Raw genomic sequence first — 25,574 nt, 5'->3', positions numbered from 1 at the left:
GAGTGGTCCGAAATACCCCGTGGCAAATGGCGCACCTCTCCCACCCTCCCTACATAGGCCGCCGGGACAAGGACATAGTCTAGTCGTGAGAGACTACCATGGGCTCCCGAGTGGAAAGTGTACTGCAGCTGCGTGGGGTGTTTTAAACGCCAGCAGTCCACTAATCCAAATGTATCCAAGAGGCCGGATAGCCACGCCTGTGCCCGGGGGACGTCCCTAGGGGGGTGACGATCCATAGTCCCAGATACCACCGCATTGAAATCCCCCCCCACAACTAAAAGCCCCCCCGGAAGGCCAAGGAGAAGGCGCCCCAGGTCTGCAAAGGTGGTCGACTGCAGCCCCGGTGGGATGTATACTGACACAAAGACAACCACTTTGCCCTAGAGTCTTCCCACCAAGACCGTGTAACGTCCCGTGTCATCGTGGAGCACCTCATCAATCTCCAACGGGAGCGAGTTCTTCACCATGATGCCCACACCCCTTGAGCCAGACGTGAAGCCCGAGTGGGCCACTAGGCGATAGCCGCGCCGATTCATGGCGCAGAAGGAGTTGCCAATGAGGTGTGTCTCCTGCAGAAAGACTACATCGGGCGAGATTCGCTTCAAAAACTGCAGGACCACACCTCGTTTGATCCTGTCCCCCAGTCCATTCACATTCCAAGACAACAAAGTTAATTCCCTACCCCCCATCATATACAGAGGCCATCATTCGTCCCCCGGAGAGCACTTTAGAACTAACACAAAAATACGTTTGCCTTGTGATAAAAACGAACAACACCCCATCCCTACCCACCCACCCCAACAGAACTCCCCCCTCCCTGCACCCCTGCATGAGCCCGAACAGCCCCCCCAACATGCAGTGTGCCTGTCGCCCCATATATAGTTAAACTAACTAGACCCCCTAGAGGAGGAGGGAGAACCCCCGATAGACCCAACACAACCTCCATAGGAGGGGAACTTACAAAGACTGACGCAGAATCGAAAGTGGCATCATTTTCGTCCAGAGTGAGGCCCAATATTAAACCCTCAGTCCCGATCCAGCGTGCCGTCTCCCCCCGCCGCCCCCCCCCCTCACCCCCCCGATCACGATCCCCGGACAGAGTATCCAGCCAGTCCCCGGCCGCTTCGGGACGATCAAAGAAGTGCGTGCGACCATCCACCTCCACTCGCAGCTTGGCTGGGAAGAGCATGGCGTATTTGAGGTTTAGGTCCCGAAGACGGCGTTTGACGCCTAGGAAGCTCAGTCTCTGCTTCTGGACCGCTGGGGTGAAATCAGGGTAAAAATTTACCTCCATATTGTCAAACTTGACCGGTCCATGCAGTCTGGAGGATTGCAGGATAGCGTCTCTGTCCCGAAAATTGAAAATCCGGGCAATGAGAGGTCTCGGAGGGGCTCCGACCTTCGGCCTTCCCCCGGGAACCCTGTGGGCCCTCTCCACAGCGAAGAGTTTACTCAGCCCCCGTGGCTGGAGATGGGTAGCAACCAGGTCCTCCACAAAGAGATCCGCCGCCGCCTCCTCGCGTCCCTCGGGCACCCCGATGATGCGGATGTTGTTCCTCCGTGCCCGACTCTCGGAGTCCTCCAGGCGTCGATCCATAAGCGCACTCGCCTGACTAAGCCGGCGCACCTCTGTTTGTAAGGCCGCCACATCTGTCGTAAGGCCCGATGCGGTGTGGGCCAAAGAATCCACTCGGTCGTTGGTTTTGGAAAGATCGGCCCTCACCAGGCCAACATCCACAAGGACCGAGTCGATCTTCTGCGCCAGTGTGTCGAACCGCTGGCCCACCGAGGCCTTCATCTCGGCAATGGCGCCCATGACATCTCGCAGTGTCAGATCTGCGGGCAGGTCTGGGGCATCAGGAGGGCTATCAGGGGACTTGCGCGGTCCATCGGGAGATCCCTTCTGGAGGGTATAGCGGTCCATACTGTTGGCCTGATGGGCGGCGCCACGCCGGGTTGATTTGATCTTTGCCCGGTCTCCATCTTGTTTCGTGGCCATGGTCACCAGTCTCCCAGTCGCACCAGCCACGTCGTGTAGGGCAGGAAAGCAGGGCCACGAGCTCCGGGGGCGGCCACCTCAGAGCAGCGGGGTGGATCACAGCCTGCAGGCAGGCAGGGTCTCCCAGCAAGGCCACACCAACACCAAGAGCTCCGTGACCCAACCTCGCAGAGACGGCAAGGGGGTGCGAAAGCGAAAGTGCGGGGTACGCGAGTCGCCAGGCCCTGCCTGCCGCTGTTGTTCACTTTGTCACTGGATCACCCCACAGCGCAAATCCGGGGTCCGGCGAGGGGAAGGCCGCAAACCTCAATCGGTGCTCACTCCGGTGTCCGAGGTCCGATTCGGAAGTGGGGAAACGGGTGCCACCTCAGCTCAGGTTCACCAACATAGTCCCCTCATCCAGGGCAGGATAATTTCAGGATAATCGTAGGAGGTTGCGGAGGTCCTCGGGAGCCTCGCACCTACGCGGCCATCTTGGTTGCGCGCTAGGCTCCTCCTCCTAATGTCCAGTTTTTGAAGGCACAATCGTGATGGCACACGCGCTCCTCTCCAGGCCCCCACCGCTGTCCGGCCACGGCCAGTGATTGTGCGACGCGCCAAGGCTCAAAATCCAGGCACTGCAAAGAAGGCCCACACCGACCTGTGTCCTCGTCAAGGGATTGCTGCTGCCGGCGCACTTTGCTTCTCTTTTGCCCCTTACTCCCACTTAACAGTGAAGTTTTCCTTCTCTTTCCTTTTTTGGTGGTTCTGGGGGTGTATATTTTAGATGATTTATCTTTGTCCGGACTTTTGGCCTCTTATCATAATTCCCACAGGGGTTGTAGCTGCTTTTGTTCCAGCCCCCTCTCCTTGTTTACTTTGATCCTCTGCCTTTTCTCCTATGCCACTAAGGACATCTTCAGAAATGTCACTTTCTTCGATCACTTATTGACTCCACAATTTCTTAGCAATCTGCCTCTAATGATGCCAAGTTTTCTGAAGTCTTAATGTTCCTTTTCAGGTTGTCATATTTGCGGCTGAAGGTTAACCTTCTTGGTAATCCTTTTTTATCTCTTGCAAATTTCTTCTGTTTTTTAAGTAGTATTTGTTTTTCATGTTGGGTCATCCTTTTCAAAATTTCCTCAATCTTTTTCTCAAAATTCTCCTTTGTTTTCACTATTTGCCAGTTCCATGACATTAGCATTATATGAGATAGAATACCAATATGTTTTTCTCACTATTAGGTTGTTGTATGTGTTTATCTACCTTGGATTTAACATTAATCTGCCTTTATTTGCTGTATTGAAATACTACTGTATGGGATTTTTGCATGTTCTAAGATGGCCAACCTTGTTTTGATTCAAACGAAGGACTGTCTAACCTTTTTCTAGGTTTATGTTATTGGTTGCTTTAAATGGCACAAGTTACAAAACTCACCCACCCGTAATCAAGGTGCGTGAGATGCCGAAATGCGTTGTTTCTTTTTGGGCAATTATGCACTGGATTAAAATTGCTTAAACCTGTTGGACTGTTTCATGCTCCGGAATGCCCGTTTCATAGGTGTGTGTCTGTCTGTCTGTCTGTCTGTCTGTCTGTCTGTCTGTCTGTCTGTCTCCCTCCCTCCCTCCCGCGCCGGTTGACGAATCCTCGCGAAATTGTCAAAACTAAAGGGGTGCTCAGCTCCTACCCTGAAAGTCTCGGGGTGATTCGTCAAGCGGGGGCCGAGAAAAAGGGGGGTCCCAAAACACGTTTTCCCCATGCATTTTTCCATAGGACCTTTAGACGCAGCTACAGCCCAAAAGGCTGAACAGAATTACTTGAAATTTGGCAGAGAGGTAGCCATAAGGTCAAGGAAGTGCCTTTTGCAGGTCTGGTGTAAATCTGTTCAGTATTTCCTGAGAAAATAGCATTTAAAAGCATATCAATATCTATACGCGCGCACTGTGCGCGCACCCTGCCGTGCGCGAGCGCAATTGAGTGGTTGTTAGATGTCGGTAAACATTCGAATCGGTCGAAACCAGGAAGTGTCGGCCGCCATTTTGTCTCTCGCAGTCTGAGGGGGTGAAAAAAAAAGGTGGAGAACGTGAAAAGGGGGCTGAGTGGACAGTTCCTAACCCCCTAGCCTTGGTCAGGGGGTCACAGAAGGACCCCCAAGGGAGAAAAAAACAATTGTAATTTTTTTTAAAAATCGCGAGGTGCGCGCACCCTGCGTGCACGGCACGCACCGCGAACCATGGTTGCTCGGTGCGCAAAGCGCACCGAGCGCCCACAGCGCGCGCACAGTGCGTGAAGCGCACCGTGTGCGCAGGGTGCGCGCACCTCACGATTTAAAAAAAATATATATATTTCACGGTGCGCGCACAGTGAAAAACCTGAAACAAAAATACAAATAAAAAAATTACTTGGCATTTAAAAAACCGTACAAATTCACTGAAAAAACCATAGGTTTCACACACTTTATAGTTACGAATTAGTATTTAAAAAAACCTTTCAAATTCACTTAAAAAACCATAGGTTTCACACATGTTATAGTTAGCTGGACATTTCACTCGTAAAAAACCAATGAAATTCCCCCGTTATAGTTACTGCAGGTAACTATAACTCACGCGACCGCAATCCTCTGCTGATGACGTCAGATATTACATCACTGATGACATATGTATCTTTATGAAAAATAAATATTTGTAATATATGTATAGCTAAAGATTAATGGAAGAAAACATGGGTAAATAAGTGTCTAAATACAGTGATGTAATATCTGACGTCATCAGCAGAGGATTGCGTCGCGTGAGTTATAGTTGCCTGCAGTAACTATAACGGGGGAATTTCATTGGTTTTTTACGAGTGAAATGTCCAGCTAACTATAACATGTGTGAAACCTATGGTTTTTTAAGTGAATTTGCAAGGTTTTTTAAATGCTAATTCGTAACTATAAAGTGTGTGAAACCTATGGTTTTTTCAGTGAATATATATATATATATATATATATATATATATATATATATATATATATATATATATATATATATATATATATATATGAAACCGAAACACAGCGCGAACGCCGTAAATAGCCTTCCCCCTACTCACTTGCGATGGTGGTCCGCAGCGAGGTGGCTATCCTCCTTAAATCAACACGAACGCTGTACTCCGACAACTCCTTTGACAAACAGCGGCCACGGACACCAGTAAGCTTCAATACAATCCTTTATTTGTGCAATGTAGCAACGACAACTCAACGCGTTTCGGGATGACCCTTGCTCACGAGTGAAATGCAAGCCATCAAGGAAGTGTTTTTTAAACCTATCATGTGACCACACTATCAATAAACATAGAAGACATACTTAGCGGTTTTCGTTCCCTCACGATACCGCTGTTTTTTTCTTTTAAATAACTTTAACCAAACTGTCAACATTGCTGTAAATACATATCTGAGTCACAGACCTCTTAATCAAATGGTTTAAGAAACGTTACTGAAAGCAATTTTCAATTATTAACATTTCCGGTTTAGCCCCAGTGAGCAATTAACAAATGATCTACAAATTGTAGTCAAAATTTCGTACTGATTAATCAGCAACAAACTTAAAGAAAATTGATTCCTGCCCCAGTGGGCATAACGACCCAATCATATTCATCACAAATTGAAACAGTGACAATGGTTCATCAAATTGAACGTAATCTGAAGCCTTTGGTTCTTCTGCACTTCTTTAGTTCATCATGCCCTTGAATATCTAGCAAGTGAAAAAAACATGTCTGTAAAATCTTATTCTGTAGTGTTGTTTCACAATTACACTTCCTGGTTTCTTGGCATTTGAATAAATCAATTTAAAAACAACTGTTATATAAAACATACAAAAGGTTGCCTATAAAAACAGTTTGACAACGTCAAAACAGCTCGACGACAATAAGATATTATGCACACATCTTATTAACCCAAATGGGCGGCCAATTCTTCGTCACAGTTGTGGCCCAAAGGGGTCAGAGTTCTGTATTGAATTATGAGTTTGGATTCTAGACGCCTAAGATCCTGAACTCTATTACCTCCTCTTTCATTCAATCTGACTGAGTCCAGGACACAGAAGCTGAGTAGATCGCTGTTTTGACTGTGATGACTTGTGAAATGGCGTGCTATGGGATACTGTTTGTCGCCATGTTTTATTGCCCGTAAATGCTCAAGGATCCTGATCTTGGCCTTGTGGATAGTACTCCCTATGTATGCCTTTTTGCATGGACAAAATAAAGCATAAACTGCAAACTCAGTGTTGCATGTAGTGTGCTTCAAAATTTTGTAAGGTTTAGCTTCTGGAGAGAGTATACAATCTTTGTGATTTTTGCTGTGTTTACATGCTTTGCATCTTCTACATGTGTAAAAGCCTTGTACTCCTAGGGTGTTAACTTTGCTGGGTTCAATCGCTCTACAGAGTGTGTCCTTCAATGATTTGGCCTTTCTAAAAGTTATCTGTGGAATAGCTTCTACACTGTTTGTTAGGTCTTTATCTGTGTGTAGTACTGGCCAGAATTTAGTTAGGCTTTTTCGGACCTCTTGAGCTTGATTATGGTAGGTGGTAATGAACCTAATTTTGTCAATCTCCTTAGCTTTATCATTGGCTTTATCAAATAACAGTGACTCTCTTGATCTCTTAGCTACTTCTATTTTAGCTTTATTGATCACCGTCTCAGTGTATCCTCTTTCCAAAAATCTTTTTGTCATTACCTCTTCTTCTATTTTGAAACTCTCAACTGAGCTGCAATTGCGTTTTGCTCGCAATAGTTCACCTAGGGAAATACTGCCAAGTAACGATTTTGGGTGGCAGCTACGGGCATGGAGAAGACTATTTCCTGCAGTTTTTTTCCTATAGAGGGAACTTTTTAAGCCCTCATTGTGGATGGTAAGGGCAAGGTCAAGAAATTCAATGTTCGTCTTTGACCATTGACTAGTGAAATGGAGATTGAAAGTGTTAACATTAAGGCTTTTCACGAACTCATTAGCTTCAATCTCATTACCATTCCAGATGCAAAAAATATCGTCAATATATCTTCTCCACTTTATCACCTTGTCTTTAAACATCTCATGTTCTCTGACCACTTTCTCCTCCCAGTACCCCAAATAGAGACCCGCAAAGCAAGGAGCAAAGCAGGTCCCCATTGAAGTACCGAGGGACTGTTTAAAAATTTTGCCATCAAATGTGAAAAAGTTCTGTTTCAGACAGGAAGACATCATATCCACTAACATTTCGGTGTGATGAAAGTAAGAGATAGATCTTTCGTTAAGGTAGTGTCTGCATGCTAAAAGTCCCATTTCATGCGGTATGCATGTGTAGAGACTTGTGACATCCAATGAAAGGAGGGAATATCCATCCTTCCATTCAGTATTTTCTAGCTCTCTCAGAAAATGACTCGTGTCCTTAATGTAGGATGGAAGATTTGCAACATATGTTTGTAGAAAAAAATCCACATATTTTGAAGTATTTTCCATGCAGCTCCCTCTTGAAGACACAATGGGTCTTCCCGGGGGAGCAGCTGGATTTTTGTGGATTTTGGGGAGTAAGTACAGGGCAGGCAATTTTGGATATTTACAGTTTAGAAAGTCATACTCATTTTTATCTAAAATGCCTTCGGTTTTCCATTTCAAAAGACTCGCCTGAAATATTCTGATAGAATGCTCGTATTCCATCCTATTGCTTCTTTGATACTTCTCTGTATCAGATAGTTGTTGTATGCCCTCTCTAGTATAATTCTGCCTTGATTGTACCACTACATTCCCTCCCTTGTCAGGCTTTTTTATCACAATGGAGTTATCATTTTTCAAGTTGTTAATTCCTTCTCTTTGTGCTGCAGTGATATTATTCCACCCATACCATTTTTTCTTCGTGAGCTTAATTAGTTCTTGCGTGACTCCTTTTTCAAACACCTCAATTGCATCGTTCTTAATTTGCGGTATTTCGGTTTGAAATTATTTTTAACACTGAGGTTAAGGATGGTATTGTCATTTAAAACATCAGAAAATGGGTTGTCGTCATCGTTTACCTCACCTGCCAATACTCTGGCGGTGTGGAGCAGCTCAATATCATTAATACTTACAGTGCTAGGTGTGTCACCGTCGGTTTCTCTTTCAATGCCCACTTTGGTTGCATACCATTTTTTTATTCGAAGTTTTCTCGTGAAATAAAAAAGATCTATTCGACTTTGGGTGTAATTAAAATCATTGGATGGGCAGAAAGTCAGTCCTAGAGACAACAGTTCCAACTCAGAATCGCTGAGCACTCTATCCGATAGATTAATAGATTAATGACAGTTTTTTTTATCCATTATTTCGTTTTGCTTTGGCCCCTTGTACGACTTCCCACTGGGCTCACCGATTTTCCTTGTGTAGTTTTTTTCCCTCTTCTTGCGCCTCTGCTTCCTCTTCCACGACCTCGTGTGAATCCTTGTTTGTTGTTGACTTGTCTTCCTTTCGCCATAAGATTGAATTCTGTTAAAATGCTGGTTTTTACCCCATCAAAGTTAGAAATGTTTGAAACTTCGCTACTACTAACACTTCCAACTGTTGTGGTTTCAATTTCTACTTGTTCTTCTAGATTCTCAGTCACTTTACCAGTATTAACGGCCGTTAGGTTGGGTGCGGGAGGAATTGGCCGCCCATTTGGGTTAATAAGATGTGTGCATAATATCTTATTGTCGTCGAGCTGTTTTGACGTTGTCAAACTGTTTTTATAGGCAACCTTTTGTATGTTTTATATAACAGTTGTTTTTAAATTGATTTATTCAAATGCCAAGAAACCAGGAAGTGTAATTATGAAACAACACTACAGAATAAGATTTTACAGACATGTTTTTTTCACTTGCTAGATATTCAAGGGCATGATGAACTAAAGAAGTGCAGAAGAACCAAAGGCTTCAGATTACGTTCAATTTGATGAACCATTGTCACTGTTTCAATTTGTGATGAATATGATTGGGTCGTTATGCCCACTGGGGCAGGAATCAATTTTCTTTAAGTTTGTTGCTGATTAATCAGTACGAAATTTTGACTACAATTTGTAGATCATTTGTTAATTGCCCACTGGGGCTAAACCGGAAATGTTAATAATTGAAAATTGCTTTCAGTAACGTTTCTTAAACCATTTGATTAAGAGGTCTGTGACTCAGATATGTATTTACAGCAATGTTGACAGTTTGGTTAAAGTTATTTAAAAGAAAAAAACAGCGGTATCGTGAGGGAACGAAAACCGCTAAGTATGTCTTCTATGTTTATTGATAGTGTGGTCACATGATATGTTTAAAAAACACTTCCTTGATGGCTTGCATTTCACTCGTGAGCAAGGGTCATCTCGAAACGCGTTGAGTTGTCGTTGCTACATTGCACAAATAAAGGATTGTATTGAAGCTTACTGGTGTCCGTGGCCGCTGTTTGTCAAAGGAGTTGTCGGAGTACAGCGTTCGTGTTGATATATATATATATATATATATTCACTGATGTGACTTACTGTATTTCCATTGGCATCAAAGGCCCTGTGACATCACTTCTGTTAGTTCTAACATTCTAAATTTGAGTGGAGTGCATGTTCACTTTATTAGGTCTCGCGTGCGTTGCAGGGCAGAGCCCTGCTCCGCCTCTGCGAGAAATTTTGTAGGAGAGGATTTTCAGAAGAGGGCTTTAAGCCCCGCCCCTCATTCCCATTGGCTGGCTTCACCATTTATGTTAAACAGTGTGCTGCCATTGGAAGTAAGGATTCCGGGGTGCCTCCTTTGGCTTTTTTGGCCGGCCCACCCTGACTGGCTCGCCTGCATAACTGCTGTCGTGACGAAATTTCTTATCAGTAGCTTCATCACGCTGCCTTGCACGTGCCAGTCCAGCTCTCTGATTGGGCCGGACAAAAAAGCGGACAGGGCGCCGTGTGTTTATTTTTGCATCTCGCTTTCACTTTAAGGTGAAAGCGCGATGCAAAAATAAACAGCGGATGCGTGGCGAGCGCTTGTTTTTAATGTTATCATTTTCAAGGTTACTCAGTTTTAATTATATTTAATGGATGCATTTAATTCCCTGAGTTTTTTCCTAACTCTTCAGCTTACCTGCTCGAAAAGGCGGCATGCCAAGTTCAGAGAATTCCTGTCGGTAAATTACTGCAAAAGCTGTAAGGGGGGCCGGACGGGACAGAGACAGAATCCCGCCCACCCCCCCGGAATTCCCTGGAGTGTAAAAGATTTTTCTCAACGGGGATAAATATCTACCCAGTGAATAAACACAAAATTACGGGGGCAAATGCACATTATGCAAAATGCCAGTGTGGCATTGTTAGTTACTTTCTCGAGCAAAATGCATTCTTGCCCATTTTGGCCGAAGAGAGCGCTTAGAAAATAAAAATAGCACACTATCGCATGTGATACGAACAGCATCTGGTCTCAACTACATGACGTTGAGTAGGTACGAGCCGCGGGCTTGACTTCACATCCTGTGATTCTCGACAAATCACTTCATCTCCCTGTGCCTACCAAAACAAGCATTTGCAATGCAATAGGTCTCGCATTTATGCGAGTTTAAGCTATTGGCATTGTAAATGGCAATGCCTTTTATTTATGTTTTAAAAACCAAGTCATAAAAAAGGCATAGTCCTTTACACTGCCAATAGCTCAAACTTGCGTAAATGCGGGACCTATTGCATTGCAAATGCTTGTTATAGTAGCCCCTCAGTAAAGCTCTACCAGCCCCTTGAATGCATAAGATTTAATTGTGATATTTAATAAGATTCTTATAAGAATTTAATGTGAACATGTTCAGATCAGATATTTATAGGGTTATAAAAGGACTCCGTGGCAACAGGGACATGTTCCACTCCTAGTCTTTCTTTTTACAAATCGTGGTTTTCAGGTGTGTTGGTCCAATTGCTGCCATTGAATTGGCAAATGCTACAACTTCCATAACTCTTAAGGAAAAGCAGGGGCTGAAAGTGGTTATCCTCTGTGTTGGATGAGCGTAGCTTCTGAGCTGAAACAGTTGTCCCTCCAAACAATTTTAATTAATGGGTACAGCTGCTACGTGTTGCACTGAGTATTTTTTTATTGTATACAACATATGCTGTGCATTACCTGAAAGTGGCATAATGTGGGCAAGTGTAACACATATTGTGAAATTGTGGGTGAAACCCATTACAACGGCAGATAAGTCATTTGATACTGCACTGGTAGTGTGCAACATTTTTTAACATGCCAGTAGAAATGAAACAAGTGGTCCGTGACTGCTTTAGAGAAGAATAAATTATATAATTTATCATGTGTGTAGCTTAAATAAGTCAAACACTGGTAAAAATACCGAAAATAAATGCAATAACATACCCTGCTGTCTAAGATAGCATTGTTCTAAACGTACAGTCAATGTAAAAACACAAAAGCGCCAAAGAATTGTTAAAGTTCAGTATATTTATTTTCATATACTTGAAACAAATCAAAATTAGTTTGACAAAAGGAAGGTACAAAAGGTGCTCAAAAGAGGGGAGAAGAATGGGTGTGCTTGTGATGGGTAGGGAAAAGTGAATAGTCACAAATAGTCAGAGTTTATACATTTTTACGGCTTTGGCAAGCGACTGGTAAAGAGACCAGTACAGAAAGGCCTGTCTCAAACAAATCATTTATAACATTTTTAATATACTTTTTGTAAATGCATAAATGCAACATCAAGCGAAGGGAATGGGCTGTGATACAGGCCGTTAGTGGGTGGGGTGCGTCGACGTTTCCACTCGGCTTATGCATAGAGGGTGACTTAAACCTCCGCTGCGAGTCTTCTTCAGGACAAAGGGAGGCAGGGGGCAACCTAGAGGTGAAAGATCAACTGGGCGTTAATTGGCGCCTACTAACTGACTCGAGAAAGAATTAAGTGACAATATAGTACTGACCTAATCCTGGTGCCACACAGGCATCTCCGGTACAACACTGGAGGTTGGGTACTTAATGGCTCTGTCAGGGTTTTCTGTGGAAAACCAAATCTAAAATTAGTATGCATATATATCTGCAATGTGGCGCAAGGTATGTGGTTACTCTAATTATGCACTCACCCAATAATAGTTGTGAATAATATACATGGGTACGGCAACTACTTCACTGTGGGCAAGGTATGTTTATTAATATTGGAGTCAAAGGCCATGGCCTTGGTGCTCTACAGTTTGGTTTTCAACTATTTGAACTGAACATGGGATGGGTCTCATCCAACTGCCTCTCTTGCCTGATCTGCTTCCGAAGGAGTGAACTGGATTCATAATCCTTTTGTGGGGGCTCCGAATGGAGGAGGAATGAGGGGACTGGTTATATGAAATGCTTCATGCTACTTTTGCAGTGTATAGGTTGAACATAGTTTAAAGCCCTGTGACTGCCTCGAAAACACATTTATATACTTCGCTACTAGGGTCTTCTGCTCGTGGTTGTAGCAGCATCACTGCTGGAACTGGGTCCATTCATTGGTATTAATGAGTTTTCAGCATAACCATTAAGATAATTTAAGTAGTAGGTGAATAATAGGACCTTAAGGTGGGGGTACATAATTGGACATGTATAGTTTCATCTTTTACTAGTTGTCTGTAGCCATTTGACCCTTTTTGAATCTAAGAAAGATGCATGAACATACCTTGGCTTAAGTATGTTAAGACCAATCTGGAGAATCTGGGCCACACAGATTTTTTGTTAACCCATCAGTAATTAGAGTTCAGGATAAACCCAAGCTAAAAAGACTGTTCCTGGCCCAAAGAAATACAAGGAGAATGATAGAAGAAGGGACCAAGGGAACAGTGAATGCGCATTGTTCTGTTAAGAGGGAATGGAACCCTATCTCTACCTCATGCATAATGCACCGGACAGATTCTTAATATCTCGTTTTAGGCTCAATCTTTTACCACATTTATTAGCTGACCCATTAGGTTATACTGCTTCGATTGAGCAGAAGTGTGCCTGCGGCTGCGACAATATGTCTCCGCAGGACACCCTTCATTTTCTATTTTTTTGTTCTTTTTATTCAATGCCGAGGCGGAGATTCTTAATTGATATCATGTAAAGGGCCAAACTGACTCAAACTAAACCTGCACTACTTTTTTTACAAAGGGCGGCTGATCCACTGACTCTGTGTTGTATACTGAATTTTATCAAAGTTGCACAGAGATTAAGAGCAACTAGAGGACGGGTGTAAACTGTGATTGCTATGAATTTATGTACCACTCATGTGAATATGTATTCCTTTTTTTTAGGTCTCGGCTAGTGAAGGCTGCGCATGCGCAGTCTCACTCGCGAGAGATAATGACTTGGAGTAGAGGGGCTTGAACCCGCCCCTCTTCTCCCCTGTTCTCCATTGGCTGGCCTATTGAATGCTGGCCAGCCATTGGAGAAGAGGTCCGTCACTCCGAACAGGCCCCATCCTTTTCGGATTCGGGGGCATGTTTTTTTCAACTTTTCTCATTATCTCCTCCAGCCAATGGCAGGAGGAGAGAAAAGCAAAACACGCCCCAGAATCCGGAAACGCCACTGCCTTTCTCCGAGGCATTTCTGCTTCGCCTCGGAGAAAGGCAGTGGTGTGCTCGTCCTCTCCCCCTGCTCTCGGGCAATCCATGTGCTGCCACACGTCGGACCCTGCGTGCAACCCTGCTCACCTCTGGTGCGGTTCAAATTTATCTGCTGCACAAGTATGTTTATGTATGTGTGGTATTCGCACTGTGTTTGTGACAATGTTGTACCGACATCGTACTATCAAGGGAAATTTAAATATAGCTTTTTCACATAAACATCCGAGGAACATTTGAGTGGAAGCAGAGGTCTCACTTATGCGTCACTCCAGCAGCTGCCATGTTTATGCGGAACCAGGGACAGGCCTCCTGCAACCAGCAAGAGAGGCTGCTGTCCCAGCCCGCAGGACTGTGGTGGTATCCGGACCCTTGTGGCGGCGCCATGGTGGGTAATACATTGCCGAGGGCCGTCTGTGTTTGGACGGTGAGTGGGAGGGGGGCTGCGAGGTCACGCGGGACGGGCTCCTATTAAACGCTGAGTCGGCCCAGAGCAGCAGCCCCATAGTGTCCGGTTACAGAAATCTAAGTTCCCCATGTGTTCCTCTTAGCACTCCATGAACCGCTTCCATATGGATGAGGATCTCGCTGGCACCCCCGGGGCACACTCCGCCTTCTGACCCCTGAGTCCCTGCACTAGGCCTCGAGCATGCATCACCTCTCAGCATAAGTTGGCCATGGTAAAACCGCGTGTTTCATAATGCAACGAAGACACCTCTTTACATATAGAAAAGGGACACGCTGAATTAAAATCAACCTGTATAGGAACTTCCAGGCCAATGAGAATGGGCATGACATTTATAGCGCCCAGCCTGTTTCTAAGCGCCGCGTTTTTATTGTCAGATAATAGATCCGAGGGACGAGGAGAACATATTTTCCTGCTTCTTTAGTATTTTTATTTAGCTACTGAATCACAGCCTCTACCTCCACACACCCACTGTTCCTCATCCTTTCACTTCTCTCAAGATGCCCCGCCCCTTTCGTTTTAGGCTACAGTGCTCCTTGAAGCCACTGAGACCCGCACGACGCACCGTACCAGAACCCTAAACATCAACAAGCCTTGCGCAGGTGTGTGTTTGAGAGAACCGGAGGCGCCCCTCAAGTGTGCTTACGCTTTGTCAAAAGGTGTAAAAGTTGAGAACAGAATCTGGCGAAGTTTCCTGCGCCCCCGCCCGACGGCGGGCGCCCGGTTCTCTGGAGCAGCCCGCCCTGGCGCTGAAGGCTCCTGGCTCAGCGCACAAAGAGGCTTTCCGTGTCCTAATGAGGGGCTGTCCCCGCATCAGCAAAGACCTGCTAATTGCCTAGGCACTGGCTGCGGTAATTGCCTTCGAAGCCAAAGTGGAGAGTGTTGTCATATTAAAAATTGAAGGCTCTCGGGGGTCCCGGGTGGCTCTCACCGCAGCCCCCATTTGGGGAGGAGGAACACGGAGGCTAGGGGAGCCTCCCCCCACCCACGGGACCTGTGGGAACAAAACTAACAACAACTCTTAACAAACATGCCTTTGCCGCAGCTCCGCATTTCATGCTACAGTTCTTTTATCCAAAGAGGAGCTCTTTTGCAGGAAACTGGCGAACATAAACAAGCATTTAAAATGCAATGGTCTCGGCATTGGTAAAGTTAAAGCTATTGGCATTGCTCATGACATTATTTTTGTTTATGTTTTTGCTTTTAAAACATTTAAAGAAACGGCATTGTCATGAGCAATGCCAATAGCTCTAACTTTAACAATGCCGAGACCGTTGCATTGTAAATGCTTGTTTTTTTATCAGAGTTCTTATGATGCTGATTTAATTGTCTTTTTAAAGAATGTATTGTATATAAATATCCTTTTATGGTGTTTTTAACAACCGAATAAAGAACTACTGAACTGAACTGAACTGAATCTAAGTCCAGAACCATGCAGTTCCCAGCCCACCATTTCGGTTTTATCAGTTGCTAACTACCCAAGAGATTTCCCATGTTTCTGTTGTCTAAGCGAAACGGGGTGGTAGTTGGTGGAGGACATGTTTTGTTTTTGTTTATTTGATTGAAGATTAGGACTTCCTTTCTATTGGGAGAGAAAAAGCTTGATTATCTACTGCTCAGTATGTGGTGAAGCATTAATGTTCACCAAATTGAATTGGTGTGAATGAAATCTGTTGGTTGTTTCTGGACTGAATATCTTTCCATGAATACCTTTCCTGGATTGAATGATTTCCTGATTCTGAGGAAAAGGAAGACTTCAGGTGATCGGTATCTTATCTTGTGCTGTGGGAAGCGGAGACCCTGTTGGGCATTGTGTGACATGAGAGCCAGTCTGATCTAGCTAGCTAGTACTCTTACTTGTTCTAGCACCAAACATTGCCACTGAAGATCTTGGCTCCTTTTAATTACACCTGCTCTTTGTTATACATTACATTTATATTGTGCTTTTATTTACCCTTGTGCTATTTAAAACTAATTCACACCCTATAACTTAACTGTCTTTTTAGCACTGAAACTTACTTGACTGATGACGGCACACCAATAATTCACCATGTGGTCCCTCAAGTTTATACAATCAAAATCTACGAGAGATGAGGGTTTAGCTGTAATGTGCAGGTCTTCTTCAAGATTTGTATAGGTCAGCCTCCCCAACTTTATTACCTTTCAACATGGCTTATTCCTTTCACTGATAGTAGGCTTCAATACACACACCTTTATTAGCACTCAGGACTGCTGCCTTTACCCAGCGGCAGTACCTAATTTATGGATCGGCTCTCCAGTTTGGTATCTGCTTTGCTTCTTGACCTTGTCCTCTCTTGCGGTTTGTGATTTCAGTGTTTGGTGTGTTCTTTCCATTAATTATGACTCATCAGCTTTTCTTAGACCTTTTATTTCTAATTTTCCAGTTTAACAATTAACATGCATCAGAATTAGATCAGTTGACATTTCAACAAAGTAGATATTACATGCTCCATGGCCATCGTGCTTCATACAGGCGCGCAACACCCATTGGGCTCACCGGGCTTCAGACCCCCCCCCCCCCCCGTCATGTGTGTCAGCCCAACTGAGACAGCCTCGCGGGCTGGCGTCCGTCTAATTGCAGCGGGACCCGAGTACTTCAGAGGTCTTTAAAAGACCATTTACTCGTTAATGAAGCTTTTGTTGTGTTTTCACTCCTTCTTACAGCCACTCTGCCTATGGCTGGAAGACTTAGCCCCCCCCCCCCCCTCCTCCCCCCCCCCCGAAATCTTTTTCCCGGGAATGATTCGTAATATCACATCTGCAACCATCTATCTGATCCCTGAAAACTCAGGACACTGCCATGCCAAGTGAAGTAAATTCATGTGTGGGTGTGAGCAACGTCTGCACTTGGGCACAAGACTGCATTTAATACATCTGATTTATAAACCTGAAGTAAATAAGTTTGTGGGTATAAGTCATGGAAGGGTTCTGGATTCAGCTCTAATCTGAACTCTGCACCTCAAGAATTAAGTCAGAGAAGATCATATCAGGGCAAATCTATATATAACTGGGTGCAAGAAAAGGCTTCCTTTTTAGGTCTCGCCTGACCCAGCGCATGCGCTGGTCTGGCGAGACTTATTGAGAGGGCTCCAAAAAGTACTACCAGGCCAGCCTAGAGCTACAGTGCATGTGCGCGGGCGCGCGCGCCGCGCTTGACCGCGATTAATTTCACGGCCGCTTTGATGTTTGATCGCGATCACTTTCACGGCCGCTTGGCATAGCCAATAGGTCTCGCTTTTGGGACCTTAAAAGTATTTAGTTATGCAACTGTTGTATGGCTAAACACTTATAAGGTCCCAAAGGCGAGACCTATTGGCTATGCCAGTGCTTGTTATTTTCCCTAGTGATGAAGCCTTTTGCAAACTACATGTTCAAAAGGGGGGGAACACTAGAAGACGTCGATCCTAGGGCACAAGCATACAGTTTCGTTAAATGGGAACAACGTGTTACTGTATCTACATGACGTTTGCAAGGGCTTTTTTAAGGCCCTTATTTAACCTGAGAAAGTCAGGGCGTCTCTAGGCCTAAGCTGCTAAGAAGAAACTCCCACATCTCTCCTCTTAACAGATCTGAGTTCGCATAACCTGATCTTCCTGGACATTCAAGGTCCTAACTTAACCGAACATACATACGTTCAGATACCTAGAAGTAACTGTGTTTAGGAAGCTGGAGGATGTCCGAGCAGGCAATCTGAACAAGGCCTTGCCCTCCGTGAAGGCTTTGGTGGCCATTTGGAAGAGGCTCTCCTTCTCAACGCAAGGAAAGAATAGCACCAACTAAGATTATTATCCTGGAATAGTACTTCTGTACTATCCCAGTACTGGACACTTTTTCAGAGGCCTAAGAACAGTTCTAATGGATCTGATGTGGGGAGATGGTCGGTGTAGAAAAGCTCTAAGTTATTCCTTCCCATAGATGATGGTGGTTTAAGTATCCTCTACTTTGAAAAATGTAATGTGGCACAGCTCTAAATGAGTGATTCCAAGGCTAATGGAGGGTGGCACACTGGAGGTGGGCTACGTTATAGTAACACTTAATGTCATGCAAGTGCCCGAATTTCTTCTATGGGCGAGGTAAATTTCTGACGAGGCACCCCTCTGTTGTTTACAGCTAGACACTTCTAGCAGAGATATTTGTAAAAAACCTAAACAACTGAATGTGTATGCACTGGTGATCCCATTGTGGTCCCCTCCACTGTTCAGTCGAGCTAAAGGGGCAGCGAATATGCTTCAGTAACGCATGTGGGCAGTTCCATGATTCTGGCACTCTGTCTTTCACAGAACTATGGCAGGAACACTACATGCCACCTGGCCACTTACTAGCTTATTTAGCGCTAAGCAAGGATGCCATGACAACCTAGGACTCTACCCTGAAGGAACCACAAACTTAAAATCTTGCTGCTGCCATGGGGTGGTGCTAAGCACACGTACACGATTACTAAACGTTATAAATCCCTTCGGTTAACATTTTCCAAAGATCTCCTTACCCTTAAAGAGAGCTGGGAGGAAGACCTGAGCTTGGAAAGCAAAGATGTGGAATGGACGACTGCACTCAAGCATATCTAGAAAGTTTTCAGAAATGCCCTCTTAAATTTACAAAATTTAATGACTTGCACCACACTTACCTCCCCTCATCCAAACTATACAAAATGCTCCTGGCAATATATCCCAGATGTGGTAGACCTGAGTTTGCCTTTTACTGTATGACATATGTATGGGTATGCCCGGTAATTAGTGCCTTCTGGGCTGAGGCATTAAGATTGCTGGGGGGACTGGACTGGCAAATAGTGTTGGTTCATTGATCTAGCTATGGTCCTAGCCAAGAGGGCAGTTGCAATGCAATGGAAATCTCCTTGAGCACCTGGCATACAGAGAAGGTGATCCAAGTCCTATATATGGGCTCAGGCAGAAGATACGGGAATAGACTACTAAAAGCCCGATCTGTGACTACTTGGGGGTGCTATTTTCCCAAACTAGCAGAAATCTGATGACAAACGCAGTGACCATACAATGAAAATTATCACATCGTAAACATGGATTACTGCCATGTGACATGAGCATCAGATCTGTCTTCTCTGATGCTCATGCTTTTGTTATACTTTGCCGATATATTTTTGCACCATGTTAAATGCTAGTATTCTCTCCTTTATATATCAACTTTTTAGTTGTTCGGTTGTCATGCCTCTTAACTTCATGTTAGCACCCATGTAACCAGGACACACAGCATGCAATGGCTATTTACAGGACATGGTTACAATTTGATATGTGTAAAGAGGTACCTGCCCTGCAAATAGTCAATAAACACATACAAAAAAAACATGGAGATGTTTTGTTTGAGCATATCAGTGACGCTAAATCCTTCAGTTGCAAACCCTAAATTACATAGGCATCAGCAAACCAAGTATATAGTTAGGAAATGCCTAAGGACTGTAACATTTGTGGCAATGGAAACAATTCTGATGGTTCAGCAGCAAATAATGGGAACCAAATTCTTGCAGACTGACAGTCTGAAATAGACCAGTGCCTCTAAAACAGTGCTTGGGTTGCAAGCCTATTTTTGGTGGGACGACAAAGCCCAGGTGTTAAAGACACCTTTAAATTCTGTATTTATCGTTCCGCACAACTTGCGCTTTAACCACCTCGCTGTTAGGCCCCCCCTACCTATTGCCCCTGTGCCAAGCCGTTTTTTGTCTATTTGTGGTAGTTTGCGTATAGGCCTCTGTAACGTTTTGTCCACAATAGATATCCACACCAAATTTGCATCGTCTTCCAACATGATGAAGATTCTAAAGGTACCCAGGGTTTGTGAATTCCCCTGGAGTAGACCTAGAAATTGGCCAAAATACAGCAATTTCTTTTTTTTTAGTAAAAATTGGGAAAAAGTGCTGCAGAGGAAAGCGACTCCCGTGTATAAGTGTTTTCCCTGCAAAAGGTATTAACAAAGGTTTGTGGTGGTAAAATCACCATGCAGTCTTTTTTTGTTATAAATCTTTTTATTTCATTCAAAAACATATTACAGCGGTATTCAGCGTAATCCACATCACATCGTAAAGTATTTAAAATTACAAGTGTCAGGACCTTCAAGTCACATTTTATGTTTACCATTGTATCTTGCTATCTTCCAAGTCCAGTGGCATACATAGATCATTCCATCTTTATTCTTCTACCGCCCAGGAAGTTCTACTAACAGGCAGACAGAGCATAGCCCTACTCTTGTTTCAGCGCCCCCAAATCTTAGTCCATTTGATTGGATAACCCCTACTCTCATACACCGTCCTCTCTGCCTGCATACACCAATCCATATCATTTTCCCATTTATACAGGGTAGGTCCTGAAGTTGCCCTCCATTATTTTGCTATGTCGCTTTTATCCACCATAAGGCCAAGTGCACCCCATAGTCTCTACCCTGATGTTAGGTCAGTTGTCTCCCAGATATTCAATAAGCACCACTCAAGAGAAGCACTGATGTTTTTTCAACTTAGCGACATCCTACAAGTCAAGACTGCTCCCCAGTAGTCATGAATCACTGGGAATCCCCACTACATATGCAGGAAAGTGCCAGCTTGGTCACAACCTCTGGGATGCCACCAGGCCCGTTGGACATTGCAGTGCTGGTCTAACGAGGAGCGCCCTATGATGAAGCATGACACCCTAACAGGTCTGTGAGGGCATTACGATCTGAAAAATCGATCCTCCAGCAACTAAAAACAGTAGACAGACCGTGACCTTCAGTACTTCTGCCACAATAGAGGAACTGACTCCCTTCCGTGAATCAGATGTACACATATAGGAGCATAGGAACAGGACCTCTTTAAATAATTAGCTCTTCTGTCCCCCTTTTGATTATACGTCTTATTAGTACTTTAAAGGCCTCCCAACGGACCTGGGCTGATTTCACCAATCCCTCGTTCTCTTCAAAATAGTGGGCAGTGGCCTCTTACAGGCCAACTCAGATCGACGGGGCCTTAAGATACCATGGAATAAGCGGCATCACATTCCCCCCCAAACTTGGCTCATCTATCATAAACTGCGCAGAGTGGGGAATGATCCAAAATTCCCCTCGGGAGGTGGTATACCTCACTGAATACCGGGAGTTATGTGAGACAAAAGATGTAATCAATATGTGACAAAATGTCTAGCGCACCAGAGTGAAAAGTACATTGACAAGTTAGAGGACTCGCACCCTCCATACATTCACCAGGCCGATTGCTGATAAAAATTCTGACAAGACCTTACTAGAATGTTCTCCTTGTCATGCTGGCAGATGGTCTACCTCTCCGCAGAGAGCTGCATTGCAGGCACCACCCATGAGTAACTCTCCCTGTGGCAAGGAAACAGTGAGTGAGCCCAAGTCTTTGCGTGTTGCTGCATGAAGCCTCTGGGGATATACAACCAGAGTATGGGAAACTATCTACCCTGCCTGTGTCCTGATAGCACTACAAATCGCCCGTGGTTATCATGCACTATGTTATGTATAGTGAATGGGAAGGATTTGCACAGCAGGATGCCTACCCCTCTCCAGCCTCTAGTATAACCAGCATGTGCTACTAACTTATAACCCCATCTAATAAGTGCACAATAGGTAGTGCCCTGTAAGTGGGTTTCTTGCAGAAGGGCTATATCGGTGTGTGGCCTTTCAGGTGTTTTAACACTAGCCCTCTTTTAATTTTGTCACCCAACCCATTTACATTCCAAGAAAGGATTTTAAAACTACATGAGACTCGTGTGTCATTTCTTGTATCTTGCAACTGCACTGACATAGCTTCTCTCTCATGGTGTGTGCCTCCAGTAAGTCACCCGATGTAAACCTGGAATTTTGTAGAACAGCGGAGGCCCATGTCACCTGGCCCTAGGCTTTCCAGAGAGATACTCCAGCTCCCATCACCCGATAATCCAACACACTTGTCATTGGCTAATATTGCTGTTGTTGATATGCATAACCTACAAAACATCTCAAAACCGCTTAAAAAACAATCCCTCACCTCCCCCCTTCCTGTCTCCCTGCAGCGTGGACTCAAAACTGCCCCGCCCCCCAACATTACAGAGCACCCATGATTAACCACAGGAGGTCGTGTCCCAACCAGTACGTTCGCCCACCTTATTCCCCGAAGAAGAATATGTAACCTTTTTACCATGTTGTAGCTGTCTAAACAGGTCACTACAGGGTCCCAGGATTTCCGGACATGAGTTTACCAGGCCAGCAACTCTGGTTTAGTGACTAGGGAAAAAGTCTTTCTTCCAGTCTCTAGATTCCTCAACCGATCCGGTACACAAGTGAGGAACCATTTTTATCTGAAGACTTTGGGGAATGCGGGGTGGGTGGAATTTTGTGGATCCACGCAGATTGCAGAATATTTACATCAGAAATGTGAGGAAAATGTGTGTTTTTCGTCGAAGTTTAAGGTTTGCATGGGATTCTGGGTACCAGAACCTGGTGAGAGCCACACAAGTCACCCCATCCTGGATTCCCCTGGGTGTGTAGTTTTTAAAAATGTAAATGTTTCCACATTTTTCACCGGAGAGATGTTGATGCGTTGGAATTGCGGTGCTTACGGATGGGTGGATAATCTCCACTACGTGGTCCATCTTTCATCAGGTTGAGTAGACCGATTTGTTTCAACCTGAAAAACAACGCCTATATGTCTTCTTCTACTTCATTGTTATTTGGAAATCTATTTATATTTATACATGACGACTAGGACTGCCATTTGAAACAGTCCTGTGAAGTAGCCATATTTCGGCATCAGATTTGGAATTTCGTCTTGAATTTTGGTGCATATATTTCGGATTGATGTAGACGTTTGAGCTGCCCTGAAGAAGTCCAATGTTTAAGTGGACGAAATGCGTTGGCTGATGGTTTTTTAAGAATTGAGCACAATTTAATAAAGGAAGAAAGAATAACCTATGGATCTCACAGACACTGTTTTTTGCAAGTAAGTGTCATACTAGATTGTTTTGTGTTAACATCATCTTAGTTAAACTTTTCAGTCGATATGTGGTGCTGCTCCAATTGTGTATTGTTCTATACTCCCTGTTGAAGGAAGGCACCACTGGGCAGAGTGTGCATGTGGAGATTTGCACACCGGTATATTCGATCTGGTCATAATTGACATAGGTGATTGACGTTGTGGGTGCTGCATGTATTTCTTTTGGTCCACTCCCCACTATTTTGAGTAACAGATCCGGTACTTGTGGCCAGTTGGACCGGCTTGGGGCCAGAGTCATTATGCCTATTCAAGTTTCTGCAATTTTAACGGGACCTGTGTGGGTTCTCAAGTCTCCCCTGGATCACCCCAGATCTGGACAACGTGTCTCTATGGTGGAATTCTGTCAGAAGGTATCTGCTCATCATCTCCTGTCTTTTGGCGTAGTTGTAGTGCCTGTCGGCGTCTCTCTTTATTGTTCTTCTGACAATGTGCATTTGATAGTCTTCTTTCAGGGCTGCAGTTGGTTCACAATAAGATCCTTCACAAAGAGGCCTTCTGCCTTCTCCGGTACCCCTAGGATTCTGACATTGTTCCTACGTCGTACCCCTCAAAATCTTCAAGTTTCTCTTCTAACGTAGCCGTATTATCACAGAGCTCCTTTACCTTTTGTTTCCTGTGTCTACGTGGTAGATTGGAGTTCAGTGATGAGTCCTCAGCGCCTTTGACTCGGGCACCTAGGTTGCAAAGATCCGCATGCATAAATGTTACTTCAGAGGTAACTGTAGTGATTTTTATTTTCTAGGACTGAGCGCACCCCTTATATTGCCCCCATTGTTTCTTGCAGCGTAAGGGCTCCCCCCCCCCGCCCCCCCCAAGTACCCGACTGGTGCTGCTATTCACCTCCCTGACCCCCCCCCACCCCCCCACCCACCGCCCCCTGCTCCACCTCTGCTACCGCCGGGACTTCCAATACACTACTTTTTGTGCATTAATTGGACTGGTGCTGCAATTGCTTCAGGTTCTTCTGAGCTTCTGTGCCAGTCTCCTCTTTTCAAGAAAATTAAAAATACATGCCCGGCTTTCTGGCAGGCTCTTATTCATCCATTGATCTCTTTAAGTGGCATTCACATTTTGCTCCCTCCCACTGCAGCATGGGACAGTGGGCCAACCCACTTCATCCATCGGCTCTCTTGTATTGTGAGTGGCATTGTTTGATGTCATCACGTGCAGTCGCCTGATAAGAGTGCACTTTGGAACCAGGGTCATCGTTCCTGGGTAGTTGGGCCACTCCTTGTTTTATTACATTTTTGCCTATTTTTATCTGCATATTGCAAATGTTTTCAATATGCTGCAATCCGCTGTGGGATGTGTTGTGATAGCTGGCTTGCATTAATTTAACTTTAGCACCGATGTTGTTTTCTAGTTTGCTGCCTGCTCTCTTATTCTGTGTTTTTTAGGTATCCGTGCACTCAGTAAAATGTGTTTCTTGATTTAAATTGTGTTGGACCACTTGGTGGCCAAGAATATTATTCTGTATATTTCTTCAACTAACGCTCAGCTTACTGGAGGTGCTGGTTGTTCCATTTTACAGTTGTCCTTTCATCTTTCAGGTGTTGCGATGGGGTTGCTAACTAATCTGGTGCGAGGTCTGGTACGTGGTGCAGACAGAATGTCGGAAATGACGAGTAAGCGGGGGCCTAGAACATTAAACCCAGGGAGAGGAGCCAGGATTACAGGAGTCCTCACTGCCAGCAAGAAATTTTTGAAAATCAAGGAAATGGTCCCAGAACTTGTGGTTCCTGATCTCACTGGATTCAAACTTAAACCCTATGTTTCATACAAGGCTCCCCGTGGTACAGAGGAACCTCTAACTGCCCACAAACTTTTTATGGATACCGTCACTCCACAAATCGAAAAGGATGTCAAAGATGGGACATTTGATATGAAAAACTTGGAGAAGTATGGCTTTGAACCCACCCAAGAAGGCAAACTCTTTCAGCTCTATCCAAAGAATTATGCACAGTGAAGATATTTCCAAAAACATCCTCTATCATATATGTGAATGTCTTTAAATAAGCTTAGATGAAAATGAAATATTGATTGCATGTGAGAATTAAGGATGGTGTGTCCTAGTTTCTTGTTGCCATTTTAATAAAGAAAAAATGCATTGGTTGTGTGGTGTTTGCATTAATTGTTTCAAATAATGAGCTTGCCAGTCTGACCTTCCAACACCATCAGTTCCACTCCAGTTCCTTTAGAACCACAAAAATATATCTGGGACTTCGATTGTTCTCGGTGGTAATTAATTTAGTGAGATTGTATCAGTTTTCATCAATTTCAATCTGCTGGCATGCATGATTGAGATCGAAGGTACTGAGTAATTTAGCACCCTGCAAGGAAGTTATAAGATCATCAATTTTAGGAAGTGAATGGCAGACTGAAATAATGTTGCGATCAAGATATTTAAAATTTCTCTACAACATATAACCATAATGAGGACTCAATTGGTTTGATTATATTACCGTCACACGTTTTTTAAAATTAAGTAAAACAGACATTTCATGGCAAACTGACAGGGTAAATGAGACACTTTGGTGCCGATTCCGAACCGTTAAAAAAAATTACCGTACGACTCGTATCCGTATT

General features: G+C 44.3%; 1 protein-coding gene across 1 annotated transcript in view; it reads left to right on the top strand.

The window, feature by feature from the left end:
* The window catches only part of MRPL41 (mitochondrial ribosomal protein L41), a 48,902-nt gene extending 23,802 nt beyond the window's left edge, over positions 1–25,100 (top strand). The window contains exon 2 of the mRNA XM_085610521.1: positions 24,539–25,100. Within this exon, the coding sequence (XP_085466647.1) occupies positions 24,547–24,954 (408 nt within the window). The 5' untranslated portion in view covers positions 24,539–24,546 and the 3' untranslated portion in view covers positions 24,955–25,100. The remainder of the gene's footprint in view (positions 1–24,538) is intronic.
* The last annotated feature ends 474 nt before the right edge of the window (positions 25,101–25,574 follow it).

Source organism: Triturus cristatus, chromosome 1_2, assembly GCF_964204655.1.
Source record: "Triturus cristatus chromosome 1_2, aTriCri1.1, whole genome shotgun sequence".
Lineage (NCBI taxonomy): Eukaryota > Metazoa > Chordata > Amphibia > Caudata > Salamandridae > Triturus > Triturus cristatus.
This window is presented reverse-complemented; position numbering and strand designations above follow the sequence as displayed.